The 20,616-nt window shown below is 44.2% G+C and overlaps 1 protein-coding gene across 1 annotated transcript in view; it reads right to left on the bottom strand.

Moving 5' to 3' along the window:
• Positions 1–205: 205 nt before the first annotated feature.
• Positions 206–20,616, bottom strand: part of LOC142889860 (NLR family CARD domain-containing protein 3-like) — a 277,091-nt gene continuing 256,680 nt past the window's right edge. Inside the window, exon 2 of the mRNA XM_076028537.1 lies at positions 206–447. Within this exon, the coding sequence (XP_075884652.1) occupies positions 240–447 (208 nt within the window). The 3' untranslated portion in view covers positions 206–239. The remainder of the gene's footprint in view (positions 448–20,616) is intronic.

Here is a 20,616-nt window from a genome sequence, read left to right as displayed (position 1 = left end):
TGCCTCTAATATTTCTTCACACGATCTTCTGCTCAGTCATGTGACCTTCATCACCAATCAACAACTTCCATTGAGCTCCAAAGTGACTGGAGACATTTTCCACACTTTCTTCCACCATCCAAAGTCTTTTCTGGCTGCAGATTGTTGACATGAAAATATCAACAACATCCACTTTGTCTAGATGAGTCTTGAATATCTGCTTCAAAGTCTTCACACTGAGCAGCGTTACACACCAGTTGTCATCTGCTGACACACACTGTCCACCAGTAGAAAGCAGGAACTGACCTGAGAACTTCCAGTCTGCAGTTTGGACTCTGCAGTCCAGCACAGAGCAGCTTCACTCCAGGATCCCTCAGGAAGTTCTCACTCAGGTCCAGCAGTGTGAGGTGGGAGGGGCTGGACTGCAGAGCTGAAGACACCACTGCACACTCAAGCTCTGAGAGTTCACTGGATGAAGGAGAGCAGAGAGAGAAGTTGTGGTCGACATGTGAGATTCTAAAGACAGTGAAAGTGAATCAAGACTCATTAATGTCTGATCATCATCATCATCATCATCTTCATCATCATCACCATCACCATCATCATGTAAATGGAGGGAAGTCCCGCGGTGGTGCAGCATGTGTTTACATCTGTGGTGCGTGGTGCCGGGACACTGCAGTGGTATGCAAACACTGTTCACCACTGGCACAGTTGATGATCATAAAGTGCCGTCCATTCTATCTGCCCTGGCAGTTTACTGCCATTTTGCTAGTTGCAGTTTACATCCCTCCCACCAACAACAGCAGTGAGAGGAACGCTGCACTCAATGAACTGTACCAGGCCATCAGTGATCAACAGACAGCAAACCCAAAAGCTTCACCATCCTCACTGGAGATTTTAGTCATGCTGACCTCAAGACTGTCCTTCCAAAAGTCCAACGCTTTGTATGTGGAGGTGTTCCGAGGGAGGAGCAGGGCTCGTGCTCATGTGCGATCAATTCCACGAGGATTGGGACTCTCAAAGGAAATGGGTGTGCGTTTGTGCGTTCGCAACATTTTGAACATCCAGATTTTTTTGTTTCAGGATGAAATCCATGTACGTTTTTGTAAATGAAGCCCCAGGTCCTCAGTGTCTCCACTACAGTGTCCTCAGTGCAGCTTCACACTCCAGTGTGTTCCAGCCACTGAGTGTCAACACGTCCTGTTGTGACTGACAGTGTTGCTCTGATCTGCTGCTTCAACTCAACATGATGCTCAGTTGTGTGTAAAGTCACTGCAGCTTGGAGCTCCACTGGATCAGAGATCCTTCACTGGCGTCTCTTCGGACTCCACTGCATCTTTGATCCAACTGCTGTTTTATTGTCTGCTGCCAAATGAAGGAAGGATGTGATGTGTTTGTGTGTTCAATGTGTTGATTGTGTTGATTGACTGTGTAGTTCCACAGTTTTCATTCATGTAGACGCTCTTTACCTTTGACGCTCAGGTGTCTTCAATGTCCGTCCGTCATACCAGCACCATGACATCATTCATAAATTGATGAGACGTGGGTTCCATTTAACTCGTTTATTTTCCTTCTTGAGTTTTTGGTTCGAGGCAACACAGACAACGTGAGGTCAAAAGAATTTTTGGCTCACCAACCACTCCGGCTTGACCCGCTTTCCATCAAACAAACATTTCGGCCATTTTTTTTCCTCGACCTAAAATAGCTGCGGGTCACCTTTCAAAATAAAATAACGGCTTCAGCATCAGAATCGGATGGTCTTGGTTCCCTTTCTCGAAGAACTTGGCAGTTGTCAGCCGGAAGGCATCTTGCACTGTACCCCTGACGACGCCATTAACTTCGTCCAGCAGTGCAACGTAGGGCTCTTTCATCAGACGTTGACTGATACATGACTGAACGAATGGCTCGCGGCTTAGCGCATCAGCGACAACGTTCTTAACACCAGGGACATACTTCAGATCGAAATCGAATGCGGCAAGCTTAGCAACCCATCTTTGTTCACATGCGTCCAAACATGGCTTTGTTAAGATGTAGGACAATGGGCAATGACAATGACCAAACTTGTCACAAATGGCCCATTTTAACGCCAGGAATTCCAACCTGTGCGCTGGATAGTTAATTTGTGATCGGGACAGTGTCTTGCTGGCGAAAGCGACAGGTCGAGCAACAGTCTCACCTGGTGGCACTTGAGACAGGACTGCGCCAATGCCATCAAACGACGCATCAACAGCGAGAACGAAGGGCTCACTGAAGTTGGGGTGGGATAAGGTGACATTGCAAGCTAATTCATTCTTCAGGGTCTGGAACGATTCTTTGCATGCAGCAGTCCAGTCGCTCGCCATAAGCGCTGGTGGAGCAGATGATCGCTTTTTCACCTTCCTGCCTCTCATGGCCTTATGCTGCACCTGCCTTCCAGAGAGGAGTCTGAACAAGGGTTTTGCTTTAGCAGAGCCGTCAGCTATGAAGTGCTGATAGTAGAAGATTAGGCCCAGGAAAGAATTAATCTTCCTCCAGGAAGGGGTCACACCATCACTCTCCATCAGGTCAGCCTCTCCCACACCCATGATGGCTTTCATCTTGTCAGGGTCCTTCATCACCCCGTCCCCACAAATGACATGTCCCAGGAACCTTACTGACCTCCGCAAGAGATGACACTTCTTGGGGGCCAGTTTGAGTTTGTGACTTTTCAGACGGGAGAACACCATCTCTAGACGCTCAAGCGCCTGCTGTTCAGTTGGGGCAAAGACCATCAGGTCATCAAGATAGCAGAGCAGACTAGTGAAGTTTTCATCCCCGAAGATTGACATCATCATTCGCATGAATGTTGCAGGACTGTTGGACAGACCTTGTGGCATTCTGTTGTACTAGTGGAGGCCAAAAGGTGACGAGAAAGCTGTGTATTTTTTGTGCTCTTCATGGAGTGGCACATTGTAGAAGCCAGACGTCAAGTCCATGGTGGAGAAGAAGACATTTCCTCCAAGTGCAACCCACCGATCCTGGGGTGCCTTGGGCCAGGCCGTCGAGTCGGACCATGAACAGGACTGTTTGAAGCTGGGGAAGATCTTTGCAGGAGCACCTTCTCCAGCATGTTAATAAGGCGGTTCAGGGCATCAGGGTCAGTGGCCTGTGGCTGCAGTGGGCTCTGTTCTTCAGCAGGTGGTGCAGGTGGCGAGACAGCAGCAAGAGCATTCACTGACACCCTTTCTCTGGAAGTTCTGTTCACTGACATCATTTCAGAATGATATTCGTTCAGAATGTCTTGGACTTCACGAGCAGTCCACTTGTCTATCGTCTTCGACCTGAAGGTCATGGCGAGCTCAGTAGAAGGGCAGTTCTTTATGAACATTCGAGTCACCTCAGTGCTGGGGCTGTCCAGTGACTTTCCTTGCTCCTTCAGACGTTCAATGGCCAAGTCAACAGCGCGGTTCAGTCTAAGCCAGTAGTCAAAGGCATCCTCACCCTTCCCAGGAAGAGTGGTGTAAAAGTCTGCTAATGGGAGTGGTGAACACGGAACAGAATCAAAGTGCTTCCGCAAGAGACCATAAATGGCATCGGGGTTACAGGTGATGTTAATACCACTGTTCCTGGTCCCAAACCTGACAACATCCTTTGCTTTGCCACCAAGATGAACAAGGATCTCCTCCGCTTGTTCCTCAGGTTGCAGATTCCCCCTCTTAATGAAACTCCTCATGAGCTCCTCCCACTCCTGGACGGAAACAGAGTCTGAGTTGTCTCCTCTGAAGCAGGGGGGCTCCTTCAGCTTTCGATGAGGGACATATTGCAAATGGGACACATCAAAAGCATTTGTGGCAGACACATTTGCATGGCTAGGTCGAGGGGTAGCACTATGTAAAGGGGAACTGGCTAGCATATCAGCATGGGCAGGTGAAGGGGCAGCACTGAGTAAAGGGGTAGTGACAGATGCACTGAGGTGAGAGATAATGTCCTGTGCCACCCGCTGGCTGACCTGTTGAATCAATGCATCACCCATCTGACCTACAATACTAGCAGCAATAACATCAGGGGTAGGTGCAGGGGAACACATGCTGTGCCTGTCCGGGACAGGGGAATGCGTGCCCTGGCTAGCAAGGGCATGAGGGTTTGCATCTGAGTTGGGGGGAGGGATAACACGAGTACTGAGCAAGGGGCGCCCAGGTGTACACTGATTACCCAACACTACACTACGACTCTCAAACAGTAAACTTGAAGGATGCATAAAACCCCTCCCTCTGCCAGCACCAAAAGGAGTTACAAAAACATTACCCTGAGGATTACTCATCTTTCCAAAAAGTTAACAAAACACAATACCACAAAACAAAAGGATGAAACCACAAAAGGCCTAGACTGGAAACTGAAAAAAATAAATAAATAAAAGTACATAAACCCTCTATCTGATGTCTAACACTGCACAAAAGCAACACATCTGACCGACTTCAGTGACCGCAGATGAACAGCAGCAGCAGAACAGTCCCCGGGTCGCTCTGCAGCATCGGTAGCACAACAAAAGAGTCTCGAGTCACGGCACCAATGTGACCTCTCCTATTCTGCCCTGCTTGCTGTATAATGAAGACTTGCAGAAGTCAGGTGTGGAGCAGCAGTTTATTCTCTGAAAAAGAATGGGACACAACCATAACTTGCTCCGTGAAACTTGGTCAACTCCTGCTTCATGGGCTTCCTCTGTACTGAAGTAGTGATCGTATAGTTGTTGTTTCTACAATACAAATAATATTAAAAATAAAATACATTTTTACAAAAAAATGACATTCGCAATTTCAATAATTCGCTCCCTAAAGCTCCATTTTTATACACTGTAACATTCTTCCAGTTACACACACATACCTGAAACAGAATGGGACACAACCATAACTTGCTCCGTGAAACTTGGTCACCTCCTGCAGAGACAACGTGCTCCGTATGAGAGCTGTGTGCTGCTAATGGACATGCTAGCATGCTAATCGTTTTTAATAGCAATAAAAAAAAAAATTAAAAAAAATGAAAGACACCAGCACACATTTAAACACTGAAACACAGTTAGATGAAGCATAGCTCAACTTATTGCATTAATTTCTGTCTCAGCAGGGAGGAGACCGTCTCACCTGCTTCATGGGCTTCCTCTGTACTGAGGATCGCCCAGAATGCAAAGCGCTAACTTCAAAATAAAAATACAAAATAAAATAAAAATAAAATATAAAGAGCCATGGCTGTGCCCCAACCAAGTTTAACATGATTGAACACAATTTATTTTGTGTGTGTGTGAGAGAGAGAGTGGATGACGCCTTGCAGGTGCGGTCCTGGATATCGGCTGCTGATTGGACGCGCCACGGCTGAGAAGGAGGAGCAGTCGAGCCAGCCTGACTGTCATCCCTCCTCCGCTCCCAAGTCTGCTGTTAGTCACTTCTGAAATGGTGTTAGAGCACGCAGCCGTAGGTAGTGATGGCCGATGGAGGCTTTGTTGAAGCTTCGACACTTGTTTCAAAAAATGGTTCATTACTCGAGGCTTCAATGACACAGTGCTCGAGGAGGTCATCTAGTGCTCAATAAAATGAAGTGCAATAGAAACGTGTTCATTGTTTCATCGGTTGTTTGGGATTTGATTCGCCATGCATTCTTGTTGGACAACACTACATGGTTGTACGGTTCAATGCTGACACAATAAAATAAAAATGAAAAATAAAGACAATGTCTCTTTTTTGGCACGACTGATTGTAGTAGACTATAGCTCTATACTTAGCCTGACAGTTTGTGCAATGAATTATGTTATATCCTAAAACAAGACTAAATAGCCCATAGTTTAAAAATATGTTCAATAGTAAGTATTCAGTGGGTCAGATGTCAAATGTGATCTATTTAAAATGTAGAATAGATGAGCTAAATAACACATATATAATACACGTTGATGGGAATTGAAACGTCGCCTCAGTCTTGCAAGTCCAAGATTGTCATAATGTACCACAAACCCAAATCACACTCCCTTTTTTCATCGAAGCTGTTTGAGTAGCGTTAGCACACCGTGATTCCTCATCAACTACAGGCCTACACTTCAAATAATTATGAGAAAAACCCAACGTAAAGAGAGCACTTCCATTAGGAAATAGTCAACATGAAATTTCGTCTTCTACTGACACCTGCTGGTCAAATTGAATAGTTGCAAATATTGTGAAGAAGTTGTCATCTAATTCTAATCCTAAACAATATGGCCATTCGAAGTGAAGTATTAAGACAATTAATCAGGTTTGTACTGCTTGATTAAACACATTCATCCCGTTCCAGTGCACTAAAACCCACTTCCCTTCAGGACCGTGTCAGCGAAGCCAAAACTTCCTTGAGTGACGCTGTTTCCCAGCATGCAATGCGAGCTAGCGATTCACAATACTATTTCATCACAAACATGGATGTAAAAAATAAAAAGGGACGAAAAATGAAACTTCAGGAACACCAACCAATACAATGCAATACAAGCAGAACTGGGCAGAAGTTTTATATTATGTACACCATAATACAGCCTTCTGTTGGACAAGCCATACTATTTAATCCGTGTCCTCCTATGGCACTTCCGTGGGTGGAAGGTCGTCATAGAGGTCACGTGCTGGTTGCGCGTCACTCCACCGATCACCTCGGGGAAGGTCGTTGCCCTTGCAGGGTACCTGATTCAGGTGAGTATATGGAAAATATGGGTCAATGTGGTCAGTCGTAACAAGAGAAGCTTGCTTGCAAAAATAATGCACTACAAGTGGATGTGACACTTTTTTTTTGTTTTGTATGAGCATTTAAAAAAAACAACAACATAATAATAACATGGATTTTGACCATGTATGTTTTGGAGTTCATTGAAAGAGGTTAATATATATATGTATATATATATATATATGTACGTGTGTGTAACTTTAACTAACTTATCTATTTCTATCCATCTATCAAACTTACTATCTAGGGATCTATCTACCACTAACTCTCAAAAAACTAACGGACAACCAAGAGCAACAAAACCAACCTACTGCAATTCGTATATTTTAGTGTGTGTGTGTGGGGGGGTTAAAAGGAGCACAGTGATGGTTCCGCAGCATAAAGTGTATCTTCAGTCGTCGATTGTATGTGTGGGAGTCCCTCAGGTTCAGCCCAGCTGATTTAGTGTTCGGTGAGAGGACCCTTGCGTCTGTTAAGGGGTAAGTGGCTTTCCGATGTTAAACGAGTAGAGAATAATGTGTTAGATTACGTCATTTTTTTTCTGTGAACGCTTGCATCGTGCTTGTGAAACTGCTCACCAAACTCTTGTCGCCAGCCAGTCTAAAATGAAGCGGCAGTTTGACAAGAAAGCTGTGGCTCGAGTTTTTGAGACAGGCGTTGTGTGTTGGTATTGTTGCCGTTACCCGGTTCCGGTTTGCAGGCTGGTTTTTCTGGTCCGTATGTCGTGGAGCGCAAACTTTCCGATACAGATTATGTAGTGCACACTCCTGATAGAAAACGATCGTCCCGCGTCTGCCACGTCAAAATGTTGAAAAGTTACGCCCGGTTCACACAGGACGCGGAAGCGCCGCGAAGCGAAGCGCCGCGAAGCGAAGCGCCGCGAAGCGAAGCGCCGCGAAGTGAAGCGCTGCGAATCGCCGAGCGCTTCCATTCAGCGCCCATGTTAATCAATCAGTGCGTTTACATGCAGAGCTTAATCGGACTAAGCAATCATTCGGTTTTCTCGTCCAATCGGAGTTCTCACCTTGGTCCCCGTATACATGCAGCTGAGAAATTCAAATTATTGACGGGTCCTCCTCCCAACACTAGGGGGTGGAGTGAGTCTTTTCAGCCGGTCAGCTGCTTTCGGTTGACATATTAAATCTATTATGATATGGAACGATAGTTCATAATGTACGTGTTACTTGCTTTGCAGATAAGGTGTACCCTATTTATTGTGCTCCTGGTTATTTTAAAAGGCAGACAAGAACGTTGTTTGCATTTGGAGGGCTACAACAACACTTCGATTCCAATCGGAGTTCTCAAACTCCAATCATAATCCAATCCAATCATAATCGGAGTAAGGTGTTTACATGCACGTGAGTTCTCCGATCATAATCGGACTAAGGCAATAGTTCGATTTTCTCTAGTGCCATGTAAACGCACTGAATGTAGTGGTTCAGACCAGACGCGAACAGGCGCGCGGCTCGTGCCATTCATTTCAATGGAAGCGGAAGCGCCGCGCCAACGAATTTCGTGAGCAAGGCTCCAACTGGTTCACACCAGACGCGAACAGCTCCGCGACGGTCGACAAGCGCTTCTGCTCAGCTGCACTCTTTTTTTCACTCCCACTTTTTCACTTTTTTTTTTCTTTAAAAAAAATAAAATAAAAAAAATCATTTTCGTCATCGCCCCCCCTCGCCCCGTAGCCAGCCCGCTCCATAGCTCACTTTTGTGCGTGTGTGTGTGTAAATAAATAGAAACACGCACTCAGGTGTCCATCTCAAGACAAGACCTCTTTCATAATGATCATTGACCGGCATCTCTAGGATCAAACAGACGTATTTTGATCAAGTCTTCCTCTGTGTGTGTGTGTGTGTGTGTGTGTGTTTAATGTCTCTCGCACTCTGATACAATGTACTGACAAATATAACATACAAATATGATATATGATCGAATTTGTCATTGGGTTTTTAATTTTGAAATTAGTTTATTTAGAAAATTCACCGGATTTTCTCGTTTTTATTGAGCGACTTCCTGTACTATTGACGAGGACCGCTCGCGGCTCGCGCACGAAATAGAGCAGACGCCGAAACAACAAATGCATGCCGCGAGCCGCGCAACCACCACATTGATTAACGTGGGCGCCGAATGGAAGCGCTCGGCGGCGCTTCGCTTCCACGTCCAGTGAACTGACGTTAAATGCATGGCGCGATCCGCGAGGGGAGCCGCGCGCCTGTTCGCGTCTGGTGTGAACTACTACATTGCTTAACATGGGCGCCGAATGGAAGCGCTCGGCACTTTGCGGCGCTTTGTGGCGCTTCCGCGTCCAGTGTGAACCGGGCGTTACGTCGCTAGGAAAAATGTGTCGCCTGAGCCTCCGCCCCCTCCGTGCCCATTGGCGGAGGGAGGGCTCATGAAAAAAAAAAAAAAAAAAAAATCGGTGTTCCTTCGGCGCGCCAGGGAAACTCTGAAATTATGAATAACTTAAGCTTGTTTTTGTCCCATTTGCCTGCATCAGCCCGTCATGATATTGTTAAATTAATTGAGAGCCACCCACTATTGTTTTCTGACCACCCCCGCCATACGTCAGTTTTGCACCATGACATAGAAGTAGAGGGACATGCCACAAGTAAGCAGCACGCACACAGAGTCAATTCTGGGAAGTTAAGAAAGAAGCTTTGGCTCTCCTTCTGACAATGCCCATGTTGATGTTAATTTGGGGTCAGGTTTTTACAGACTATGATGCCCTCGTGGTCCTGGATAGGATGCACAATCAAACCAGCCGTACATGCGGTGGTCTCTGCTCCTGCAAGACTTCAATCTCCAGATTTGCCACAGGAAGGGGGGTTGATAATGTGTTGGCAGATGCGTTATCACGTGTACATGTGGACTAGCTGCGGAATTCTTATTTCAGGGGATCTGAGGTTTTTCTTGTTTAGTTTTGTTTGTAGGTATGTTAATAGGGTTTAGTTCTTAAGAGAGGGGGTGTTATGACCCACAGGTGGGTCTAGGTGCCTCTATCTAAATAACTATTACCAATTTTAAACGTTTAGTTTTTTACTACTACACAAATGTAAAGTCAAACAACATACGCTTACAGAAACTCACACAACAAAATATGAATTAAAATGTGTAAAACAAAAAGAAAAAAAAATCAGCATTCAGATAACAGTTTTGTCCTTTAGTGAAGATTGACAATGAGAAAAACCAAGAGCCTCATCTTTGTGCGGCTGATCCTGTTTCTTCTCTCTGTAAATATCTGCCCTGTTTTGGAGAAGATTCTCTCTGAGGGGACTGATGTTGCTACAATGCACAGTCTCCATGCCATCACATGTGTAAGGCGTCGGTAAATTGAAGCCTGCAGTTTGCAGTTGCAGCTGTTGCACGACAAAACGGGTCAACCAACCCGACAAACGAGCCGGGTGATAATCGGCTCCGATCGGCTTGCGATGGAATTGGGACACCCGGGACAACACCACCTTTTTTTTTACCTGCCGCACGGAATGACGTTGAGCGTAACGTACGCTAAATCATAATATCGCGCCAGTCAAGGTCATATCGCGGGCCTGTCCCGCTCACCAGATATCCAAGAAGGTTGGTGAGGGCTGAGTGGGCAAAACCTTTGGTGACTAAGTACCGAAGGGGTGAATTTTTTCTCTACCTTTTTGCGCCTGAGTAAAAAAAGGGGGCACAGGGACGCCTGTGCAGCTACAAGTAATAAGTCTAGACAGGGATGGGGAAGAACCAGAGCAAAGTGGCTGCTGCAGTTCCCCAGGGGGGACAAATTGTGGACGACATGCGGAAAAAATACGGTCCAGATTGTCTTGATATGTTGGATGTTTGGGTTGAAAAGTATGGTTTCCCAGAGGGAGGATCACTGAGTATGGAGGAATTGAGAAACCTCCGGGATAAAATGAATATAGCCGAGGGAAAGGTTACAAAAAAGAAAAACCCAAACAGGTGGGAGATTCAAATCATCAAAGATCATGAAAGGTGTTTTTCATTCTGGAAACCTGAAGCAGAGGTCAGGGACAGGAAACAAGTAAAGAAACGTGTGAACAGCGCTGGGCGCTGGAGCACAGGGGTGACAGAGATAACGGCAGAGGGTGCACACACTCACACACACTCCCCAGAGGAGGGAGAAAAGGAGCCACTCACACACGAGCATTCAAATGCACCAAATGTCTGTATCCTTCTCTTACAGGCCCGAGGGACCCTCTCCTGGACATGCCTGTCTTCCCTCCTCCCGCCTGCCCTCATCCAACAAAGCTACCACCGTACAACCGTGCGCACTCCAGCATCGACGCCGCAGCGTCGCCACGTTCATCAGGACTGCCGTCAACCAAACGGCCAGCCTCATCACTGCTTTCAGACAAGGGCTGCTCCCCCAGATCGCCAAAGCAGTTAACAGAAGCTGCTGCGTGGGGATTGAAGATGCCCGGCTGACAGAGGTCCGACGTCATGCAGTGCACGCTGAGAGGCTTCTGCAGGAGGCCAGCGATGCAGAGGACAAGAAGATAAAGCGTGCCTCCCTCACCATGATGAAGCACCTCAGTGACACGGCGAGACGGCCCTACAGGAACAACGACAACCGACGAAGGGCGACTAGCGGAGACAGAGGCGAAAAGGGGGCGTGCCACATCTGCGGCCGCATGGGTCACTGGGCCAGAGAATGCCCTGACAAAGGAAGACACCGCGGGCAGAACCATGCCCACCGCAGCCAAGAGAGTGATCGCGAGGACCAGAAAAGAGGATCCAGAGGGGACCAGGACGTGTTTATGTAGCATAATTGTGGCAAAGCACTGTTCCTGCTTTTGTTGTGGTTTGTGGCATGTGTGAGAGTGATCAGTGAGCAGGGTGCAGTTACCCACTTCTACCAGTGGAGGTCGTGTTCGCCCCGGGGAATAACGCTAGAGAGGTCTCTCAAGTGGCTCGTGAGACCTATGTGGAGCGAACCGTCGTAGCGGACGTTAACGTGTGTGTTATCTGTTGTGCTTCCACAGGTGAGAAGGGGAAATGGTTGAAAATAAGAGCAAATGTATGTGTGGCTGTTTCGTAATTGAAGTCTGAGATCGAGGGTATGTGAGTTAAATTTACGTTTTGAATGTATCGTCTCCGAGTGATTACCTAGCGAAGAGGAAACAACGGCTAGCCCGTTGCTAGGTTACCAGGAGGCGGGGTTGACGCTCGGTTACGTTAGTGTTCGTTTAACGTTATGGGATGTTTATTCAGTAGAAATGTGAATATTTAAATGTATACGAGTAAGATTGAATGTGGGAAACGACATGATTAATAAGTTCAAGTCGAAGTCGGGTATGGATCTGTGTTTTGAAATGTAAAAAGTAGATAACGCTCGAGAGGAAGTCTCTCAAGTGGCTCGTGAGACCTATATGGAGCAAACCGTAGTAGCGGACGTTAACATGTGTGTTGTCTGTTGTGCTTCCACAGAAAACCAAAATAAAAGCTTCTAAAGAAACAAAGAAAAACAAAAATAAATGTGTCTTCGCAACATTACCACTACATTTACGTTTGACTATCTGCTTTAATATAAAACCACAAAAAATGTGTTTTATAATTTTCTTTATATAATCTACAAACGTATTAGTATGATCCAGGGAAAATTCCATGTTTGTTTGCGAAACTCATTGGAAGAATGAAGAAAATCTATTCGATTGTTATTGTCATGAACATGAATCACAAAACAAATATATATATATTTTTTGTTTGTTTTTTTCATGTGTCACTTTAACAGAGACAACACCATCTGTAATTACTATGTTTGGTTGCATTTCCCTGGCAGGCAAAGATATGGAAGAGACATCCTTCTGGGTGGAAAATGGGACTGGCTTGTCTGTGGATGGTGGAGGCTCGCTGGGCTCATCAATCCGTCCATCCATTCACCTTGGTCGTCTCATCCTGACTGCAGCACGCCACTGTGGAGGCTTGACATAACACACATTAGATTAATAACAGAAAAGCAAAATGTGACTGATGGTGTATTATTTAGTGTGCTTCAGTTATAATTCTCATAATAATGACTGTTTTGCTGGCTTCACACAATATATATAATTGGCCTGTCTTAGTTAAAAGCCCACTCACCACGACAAGGTGAAGGCCAAGAGTGGGAACACAAACACAGACCAGAAACGAACAGGACAAATCCAGACAAGACTACAAAAAACACAAACACAAATAACACTAATATCACTTTGACCACTATCTTTTTTCACAAGAACTTTTATTTCTTTACAAATTGAACCTTAGATTGTGTCACAACAAACTAAATAAACGCTTGGAACAGCCAACAAAACATGAAATAACACTTCATCAATATTATAATGAGTATCCTCATAAATGATTTCAAGATAACTTTCAAACTTTCTTACAAATTTTTTTTTTACGTCTGCCGTAATGATTTTCAAGTTTTTTTCATGTGAATATTTTAACATTGAACATGTTAACTGAACAGTCAATGTAAAATCCCTTCATTGTTGCTCTGACCTCTTCATCATTTGTGACCTCTTCATCATTGGTGATCTGTACATCATTTGTGACCTCTACATCTACATCAGACACAGTATGGCTGTCACATGGTTCCTGAATCACGAGAAAACTGTCTTCTTCCAAGATCTCTGACACCTCTTTACATTTTTTAGAATATGTGTGGTCAAAGATTTGATCAAAATCACGTGTGTGTGTGGGTGTGTGTGTGACTCACTTACCTTTTGTTTGGTAGACATGCTCTTACCTGATTTGAAGAAACTAAAAATGGTTGGGACAGCTGTTGAAGTTAGGCACTTTCTCTCACCACGCAAAATGAAAGATTTCTCCTCAAAGTGAAGAGCACACAGCCTGGAGTTGTCATTGGGTGTCCAGTTTTTTCTTCTCACATTTTCCACCCATTTGTGCAACCTTTTTCTGTCCCCAAAAGGAAAGCTGTAAAAAACAAAACATTCCAAAAATAAATGTACAATATTTTTTTTGGTGTAATTTTACTTAAAATTGGGTATGCAAACATATTTAACTAATTTAAACTTAAACACAATGCAGACAGTTGTGCAGAAAGTTTAGTGTTAGCTAAAATATCGGGCACACAGACGTACTTATTATGTATACATTTCTTTCCATTGTAACAGGTCACTACCAGATCTGCAATCCATTACCTAGAATTGGTTTTCCTTAAACTGATGTACAGGATTACTAATCTGACTTTGATGGGCAAATTTGACAACAGAATACAATTATGAAGCACTAAAACACAGGACCACAAAATAATTAAATGCATGATGAAATAATGATATGCTTTGTTAAATGAAATAAAAGCGCTGCCGCCTCACAGCAAGAAGGTCGTGGGTTCGATTCCGGGGCCCGGACCTGGGACCTTTCTGTGTGGAGTTTGCATGTTCTCCCTGTGTCTGCGTGGGTTCTCTCCGGGTTCTCCGGCTTCCTCCCACACTCCAAAAACATGCATGTGAGGTCAATTGAACGTTCTAAATTGTCCGTAGGTGTGCATGTGAGTGTGAATGGTTGTTTGTCTCTATGTGGCCCTGCGATGAACTGGCGACTTGTCCAGGGTGTCACCCTGCCTTCGCCCTAAGACAGCTGGGATAGGCTCCAGCAGACCCCCGTGACCCTGAATAGGAATAAGCGGGTATAGAAGATGAATGAATGAATGAATGAAATCTTTATTGAATGAATGACACATTTTATTTCACTCGTCGTTTATGTATGTATATTATTATTTTTTGCTCCATAGCTTTCATGATTCAGCATTACATGTTAAGCATGATGAATTGCATGAAAAGAGAGAGCACTCGCTGATAAATTAACATGGTGTGCTGTTTAATTCCATGAGGACGACAAAATATTTGCAAGTTTGTGTTAGCTACACACATCGACAGGTGCAAGAGAAAGGGAGGAACTTTCAAGATCGTTGAGTTTTTATTTTTTATTTTTTTAGTTCTGATGAAATAAATAGACCAATCATTTTATTACTTTGTCTGCTTTCCAAAGAGGTTATTAATTAAAAAAATATGTGTGGCAGTGCTTTCATTGAGTTGCTTCAAAGAATTATCATTTATTATTCAGTGGCACATTGCTCACTTGTTTAATACACAAATAATAGTATATTATTATAATAATACTATTTTATTAATGTAATAATAATAATAATAATAATAATAATAATAATAATAATAATAATAATAATAATAATAATCATTATTGATAACATTTTGAAACAACAATCGTCAGTTCTTCCGTAAAAAATACATTCATTTCCATGTTGAATTTTGTACGGTTCGTGAGCGCGCACGTCTGTCAGTGACGATCTCCACACTGACACAACTGCGCATGCTCTATTATCCCATAAATGCGGAAGTCAAAAGGTTTTTGGGAGCCATGCGCTGGGTGAGCAACTTCATTGAAAGGAATGGGACACCATCTTGGACTCTGGGGGCTTGCTGCACTGTCACGCAGGTTGTGACGTAGCGGGTTCGGCGACGCCGACAGGTATGATGTGAATGATTGATAGCTACCATTCGTTCCCGTTAGCGAGAGGATTAAAAACAAACAGACACCATAATGGCATCAAAATGGACTTATCCCAGCGGTGCGGAAAAACGGAAGGAAAAGAAAACTGATCAAGAAAAACTTGCAAAGGGGAAAGGTAAGTTATTTGTTTGTGATGTGGGCTGGAGAGGTGGAGGTGAAACGCTGTTGTCCCCCCCCCCCAAGTTTGTTTATTTGTCCTGCTAGCCAGCTAGCTAGCATCGGATAAATGTTAGCTGGCTGGCTAATATTTGTTCGTCATGAATCAGCGTTTTTGTTTGTTTTATGAAAGTTGACCATGTCCTGCCAAGTTGGCCTATCCTGCCATGGGAATGACTGATTGACTCCACACCCGTTCATTCACATTCTAACAGGGAGGGCATGTTGTAGTTGTTGTTGTAGTCAGTCCCCTGTTATTGTTCAGTGGAAGTTGTCTCTCACATATTTGACTCTTAATGTTATTTTAGCCTTAACTTAGGATGAATTTACTAAGCTTAGTTTGTATTTTGTAGGCCCTTCATTAGAAATGTGCTACTGTTTTATAATTCAAAGAAATATTTTATGGAAATACTTTATTTGGCATGGTGTTGACTATTTTAGACTATTGTGGTAGTGGGTCATTTATCTTAGTTTTATTACTTTAACTAGTACAGTGTGTAAAGTAATGCCAAAAACTCTTAAAAGTGACAGTTTTGTAATTGGGTAAAAGCTTTAAAGGGACACTGCAATCATAATGTTTAATTTAAAAACAAATACATTTTTAATTTTCCTATATTACTGCAACATCACTGTAATAATAAAATAGGAAAATGTGCTTCTGATCTGTTTTGCTTGATGATCGAGTGAGCTTTGTCTCTGCAGGAGCAATTCTAAAATATGTTGGCGCTGCAGACATTGAGCCCGAGGGATCTCCCGAACATCCTGACCAGGAAGCTCCAGGACCAACACGTTCCTCAGAACCTCCTTCTGTCCAGGTGAATAATGTGTGTTATTCTTAGTAGCTAAGATGATAAGTGTGGGACGAAGCTAAGGCAATTAAACATTATTTTAATTGTTGGTTTGCTCTTTAGTGTTGCACTTGTTGGTTTGTTGGATTTTCTTATTTAAAGTAAGCATTTTTTTTTTTATGAATACTCAATCTGTTGTATTTATTGACATATAGACAATTCTTTTCCGAGTATTATAGTGTTTGTTTGTTTTTAAATCACTTTAAATTGCCTGAGTTGCTCAACTGAAGATGTTTAATTTTACCTGTAGCCTGTTTTGCTCACGAGGTGTAATAGATTGTGGAATCTTAGTAGACCTTAGTAGACGCACGCTGCTGAGAGTGGCAGCGATCAGCTCTGATGACCGTGGTGCTTGTAAATAAGGCAAATGCGCCATCTAGTGGGACGCAACATGTTTACTCGTGTTGGAGCAATGACAAGTACTACTAACAAAAAAAAGATGCACAGGGTAAAAAAAATAATCATAAACTCAAGCCCAACAAAGATAACAGATGGGCATAACTGTACTTAGTAATGATTATTAGTACTACCAACATTTGTATATTTTACTTTCAACTCGAATTTGAACTATTCATTCCCTTTTTTCAGCAGCCATTAACACTAATAAATTAAATTAAATCAAAACAATAAATTAAAGCTGCAAGCAGCGTTTGCGGGACTGAGCCGCCGTGGCTGACGCGATGCCCGATGACCCCCGATGACGCCTGACCCCTGTCGACGCCCGCAATTGACCCCCGTCCTCTGCCGACGCCTGGCGACATCTGCTGAAAGAAGTCTATGCAAATGATGCAGATTTCTCACCTCCATTTTTTTTTTTTTGAGGATGCTGTCAAATGTAAAATATTGGCCTTGATGAGACAAACACGTTGGTATTTGAATGACGTCTGTAGCACTTTTCTAAACGAAACTGCAGGCATTTGTATGTTGACAAAGAGGGAGAAGAGGTCTAATCATCATATGCCTGTCTATGCAAATGATGCAGATTTCTCACCTCCATTTTTTTTTTTGAGGATGCTGTCAAATGTAAAATATAGGTCTTGATGAGACAAACACATGGATGTTTGAATGACGTCTGTAGCACTTTTATAAAGGAAACTGCAGCCATTTACAGTATAGTGTGTGTGTGTGTGTGTGGAAGTAGGGATGTGCGATACCACTATTTTTCCTTTCGATACGATACCAGGTGATACCAAGGCTAGTATCCCGATACCAATACAGATACCGATACTTTTAGATGTCCAACTTGTGTATATGAAAATGATGACTTTTACAACGAAAACTCGTGAATGTTATTATAAAAAATGTATTTTATACCTATGTATAAGAATTAAACAAGCTGCCAAATATCAGACTTTGTTTTAATTTTAATCAGAGAAATCAAATCAACAGGTCAACTGAAAATCTGAGCAAATCTCTCTCAAAAAAGAGAGAATAAGAACAGCTGCTCTCAATTCAATATAATTCTTTTTGGACCAGACAGAGTGGTCTTCAGGTTAGAACTTGACAGAATATGTCTGTCTCTTTGGGAGTCATCTATGAAAAATTTAAATACTCTTGATGTAAAAGGAAGTCTTTTTATGGGAAGTATAACTCACATACCACCACAAATAGACTAAATAGCAACTGTTTTACTTGAAATGTGCCATTTAAGTAATTTAATTATTATGCTTTTCCAACTTAAAAATGACACTGAATTGTGTTAAGATGATGGCAGGAATGTGAGTTAAATGAACAAATACATATTGTGCTGGGAGGAAACATTTTTATCTAACTAAATAAATAAAATATGTTTTAATGAAAAATTGACAAACATTCTGGTATTTTATGTAAATTTATCTTATCTACGTCTATATGCCTGTGATGGTGGGCACTGGGATGTATTTTCACTCCACCTGGATATTGCCTTTCTCTCTGCAGTGCTGGTTGGAAATTGCGCTAACGTTGACGGGGGGGGGGGGGGTGAAGCACGCTATCGCTGTCGCGCTACGCTAATGTGTCGGCAAAGTTAACGTGCCAAGTTTCTTTGCGGGGGTGGGGTGGGGGGGACTGGACTCCAAGATGCTCCTGCTGATCACTGCTATGCTGGAGCTGGAGATGTGGCCTGTGATGTCTGCACTGGGAGGAAACTGAAGGCCCTCAAGTCCTGTCTGGTCTGTCGGGCCTCCTACTGTGACTCTCACCTCCAGCCTCATCGTGATGCTGCTCCCCTACAGAGACACAAGCTGGTGGAACCCAGCCAGCAGCTCCAGGAGAACATCTGCCCTCGTCATGATGAGGTGATGAAGATGTTCTGCCGCACTGATCAGAAGATCATCTGTGCTTTATGCTGTATGGATGAACATAAAGGTCATCAGACAGTGTCAGCAGCAGTACAGAGGCCTGGGAGGCAGAGAGAGCTGGAGGAGACCAGGCAGAAGATCCAGCAGAAGATCCAGCACACAGAGGAAGACCTGAAGGGGGTGGAGTCCATCAACGGCTCTGCTGATAAAGCAGTGAAGGACAGCGAGAAGATCCTCACCCAGATGATCCGTCTGCTGGAGAAAAGACGCTCTGAGGTGCAGCAGCAGGTCAGATCCACAAAGGGGGCAGCAGTGAGTGGAGTCAAAGAGCTTGAGAAGAAGCTGGAGCAGGAGATGATGGAGCTGAAGAGGAGAGACGCTGAGCTGGAGAAGATCTCACACACACTGGACCACAGCCAGTTTCTCCACAGGTTCTCCTCACTGCCAGCACTCAGTCCGTCTCCAGACTCCTCCAGCCTGGAGATCCGTCCTCTGAGATACTTTGAGGACGTGGCAGCAGCTGGACCAAGCTGAGAGATGAAATACAGCAAGTTCTGCACAGTGCACAAACGTCTGTTATTATCTGAGGAGAACAGAAAAGTGACATTCATGGAGGAAGTTCAGTCTTATTGTGATCATCCAGACAGATTCACTGACAAGAAGCAGGTCCTGAGTAGAGAAGGTCTGACTGGACGATGTTACTGGGAGGTTGAGTGGAGAAGGGGGAGGGACTTCTGTGGTTTATTTTAGGGGGTTGGTGTAGCAGTGGCCTACAGGAACATTGGCAGAGCAGGAAGGTCAGAGGAAAGTAGATTTGGATTCAATTGCTGTGTCTCAATTCAGGTTCTGCATCCTTGAAGTGCGCATTTTGAAAGGAAGTTGCGTCATCGCACTGCGCGAAGGCTTGTCCCAATTCCCGAGGGTGTTTAGGACGCTCAAAATGCGCACTCGTAAATACGCACTCGTTTTAGCCGATTCCAAGGATACACCGCTACTATCCTTTGCGTACTTGGGTATCCCATGATGCTTTGCGTGCTGCTGCAAAGCATCGTGGGATCCTGGGAAGTCAGCTGAAATTAGCGCCATGTACTGGTTAAGACACGACATATAAATCTAAATATTGACGTTTCACATAAAGTATCCAGTTTTTAACGTAGGATTTTATTTATTTGAACATTCAACGGCATCGTTAGATGGCAAACCAATGGTTAGCGTGATACTATAGAAACGTCACTTCCGGGGTTGGCCAGCCAGAGGGAACGGCGGTGACGAAACGAGGAAATACGCCGAAGGCTAGACCGTCCCGAGTGGTTACCGGGGAGGCGGGGTTTGGTCCGTCCTTCTAGGCTGGGAACTCTAAGAACGCTTCCTTCAGACGGAGGACACTCGGCCTCAAGGGTGCAGAACTTGAATTGAGACACAGCAAATGACAAATCCTGGAGTTTATATTGTTACCCAGGTGAATATTGGTTTCGTCACAACAACATGAGTACTCGTGTCTCAGGTCCTCGGTCCTCCAGAGTGCGAGTGTACCTGGACCACAGAGCAGGTCTTCTGTCCTTCTACAGCGTCTCTGGAACCCTGGAGCTCCTCCACAGAGTCCAGACCTCCTTCACTCAGCCGCTACATGTTGGACTTTATGTTCCTTCAGGTTCTTCAGCTGAGTTGATGAAAGTGTGACTGAAGTCGTCAGAGAGACTCTGAGCTGAATTCTGACCTTTGATTCTTCTTCTGTCTTCACGTTTGTTGCCCAGTGTCTCCAGCTGTCAATCACAGGGTGGGCGGGGCCTGGACGCCACTTCCTGTTGGTGCTCCTGGTGACTGTTGTCCACCTGCTGGATGTTTGTGCCATGTTCTTTCTCCTCCTCTGCAGCCCATTCATCCCGCAGATTAATAATGTGTCATTAGTCCACATGACAACTTTATTACTGTGGAAACACAGCTGAGGTCTGTTTCCACTCTGGACCTTTCCGCCCTGACCTTTGACCTTTCAACAACTCATCCATCTGATCAACCTTCTGACTGTTGATCCGTTTGTCAACAATCAGATGAATGCATGTAAATATTGTGAGAGAATTTTGTCTTTTGATTCTGCTTGTTGGCTCAATGTGACAACAGTCAATCAATAAGTCATG

The sequence above is a fragment of the Nelusetta ayraudi genome, unplaced genomic scaffold (assembly GCF_046127955.1).
Source record: "Nelusetta ayraudi isolate G7.1 ecotype Tasmania unplaced genomic scaffold, CSIRO-AGI_Nayr_v1 ptg000024l, whole genome shotgun sequence".
In the NCBI taxonomy this organism is placed as follows: domain Eukaryota; kingdom Metazoa; phylum Chordata; class Actinopteri; order Tetraodontiformes; family Monacanthidae; genus Nelusetta; species Nelusetta ayraudi.
Note: the sequence above shows the minus strand (reverse complement) of the source record. Positions and strands in the feature narration are given on the sequence as shown.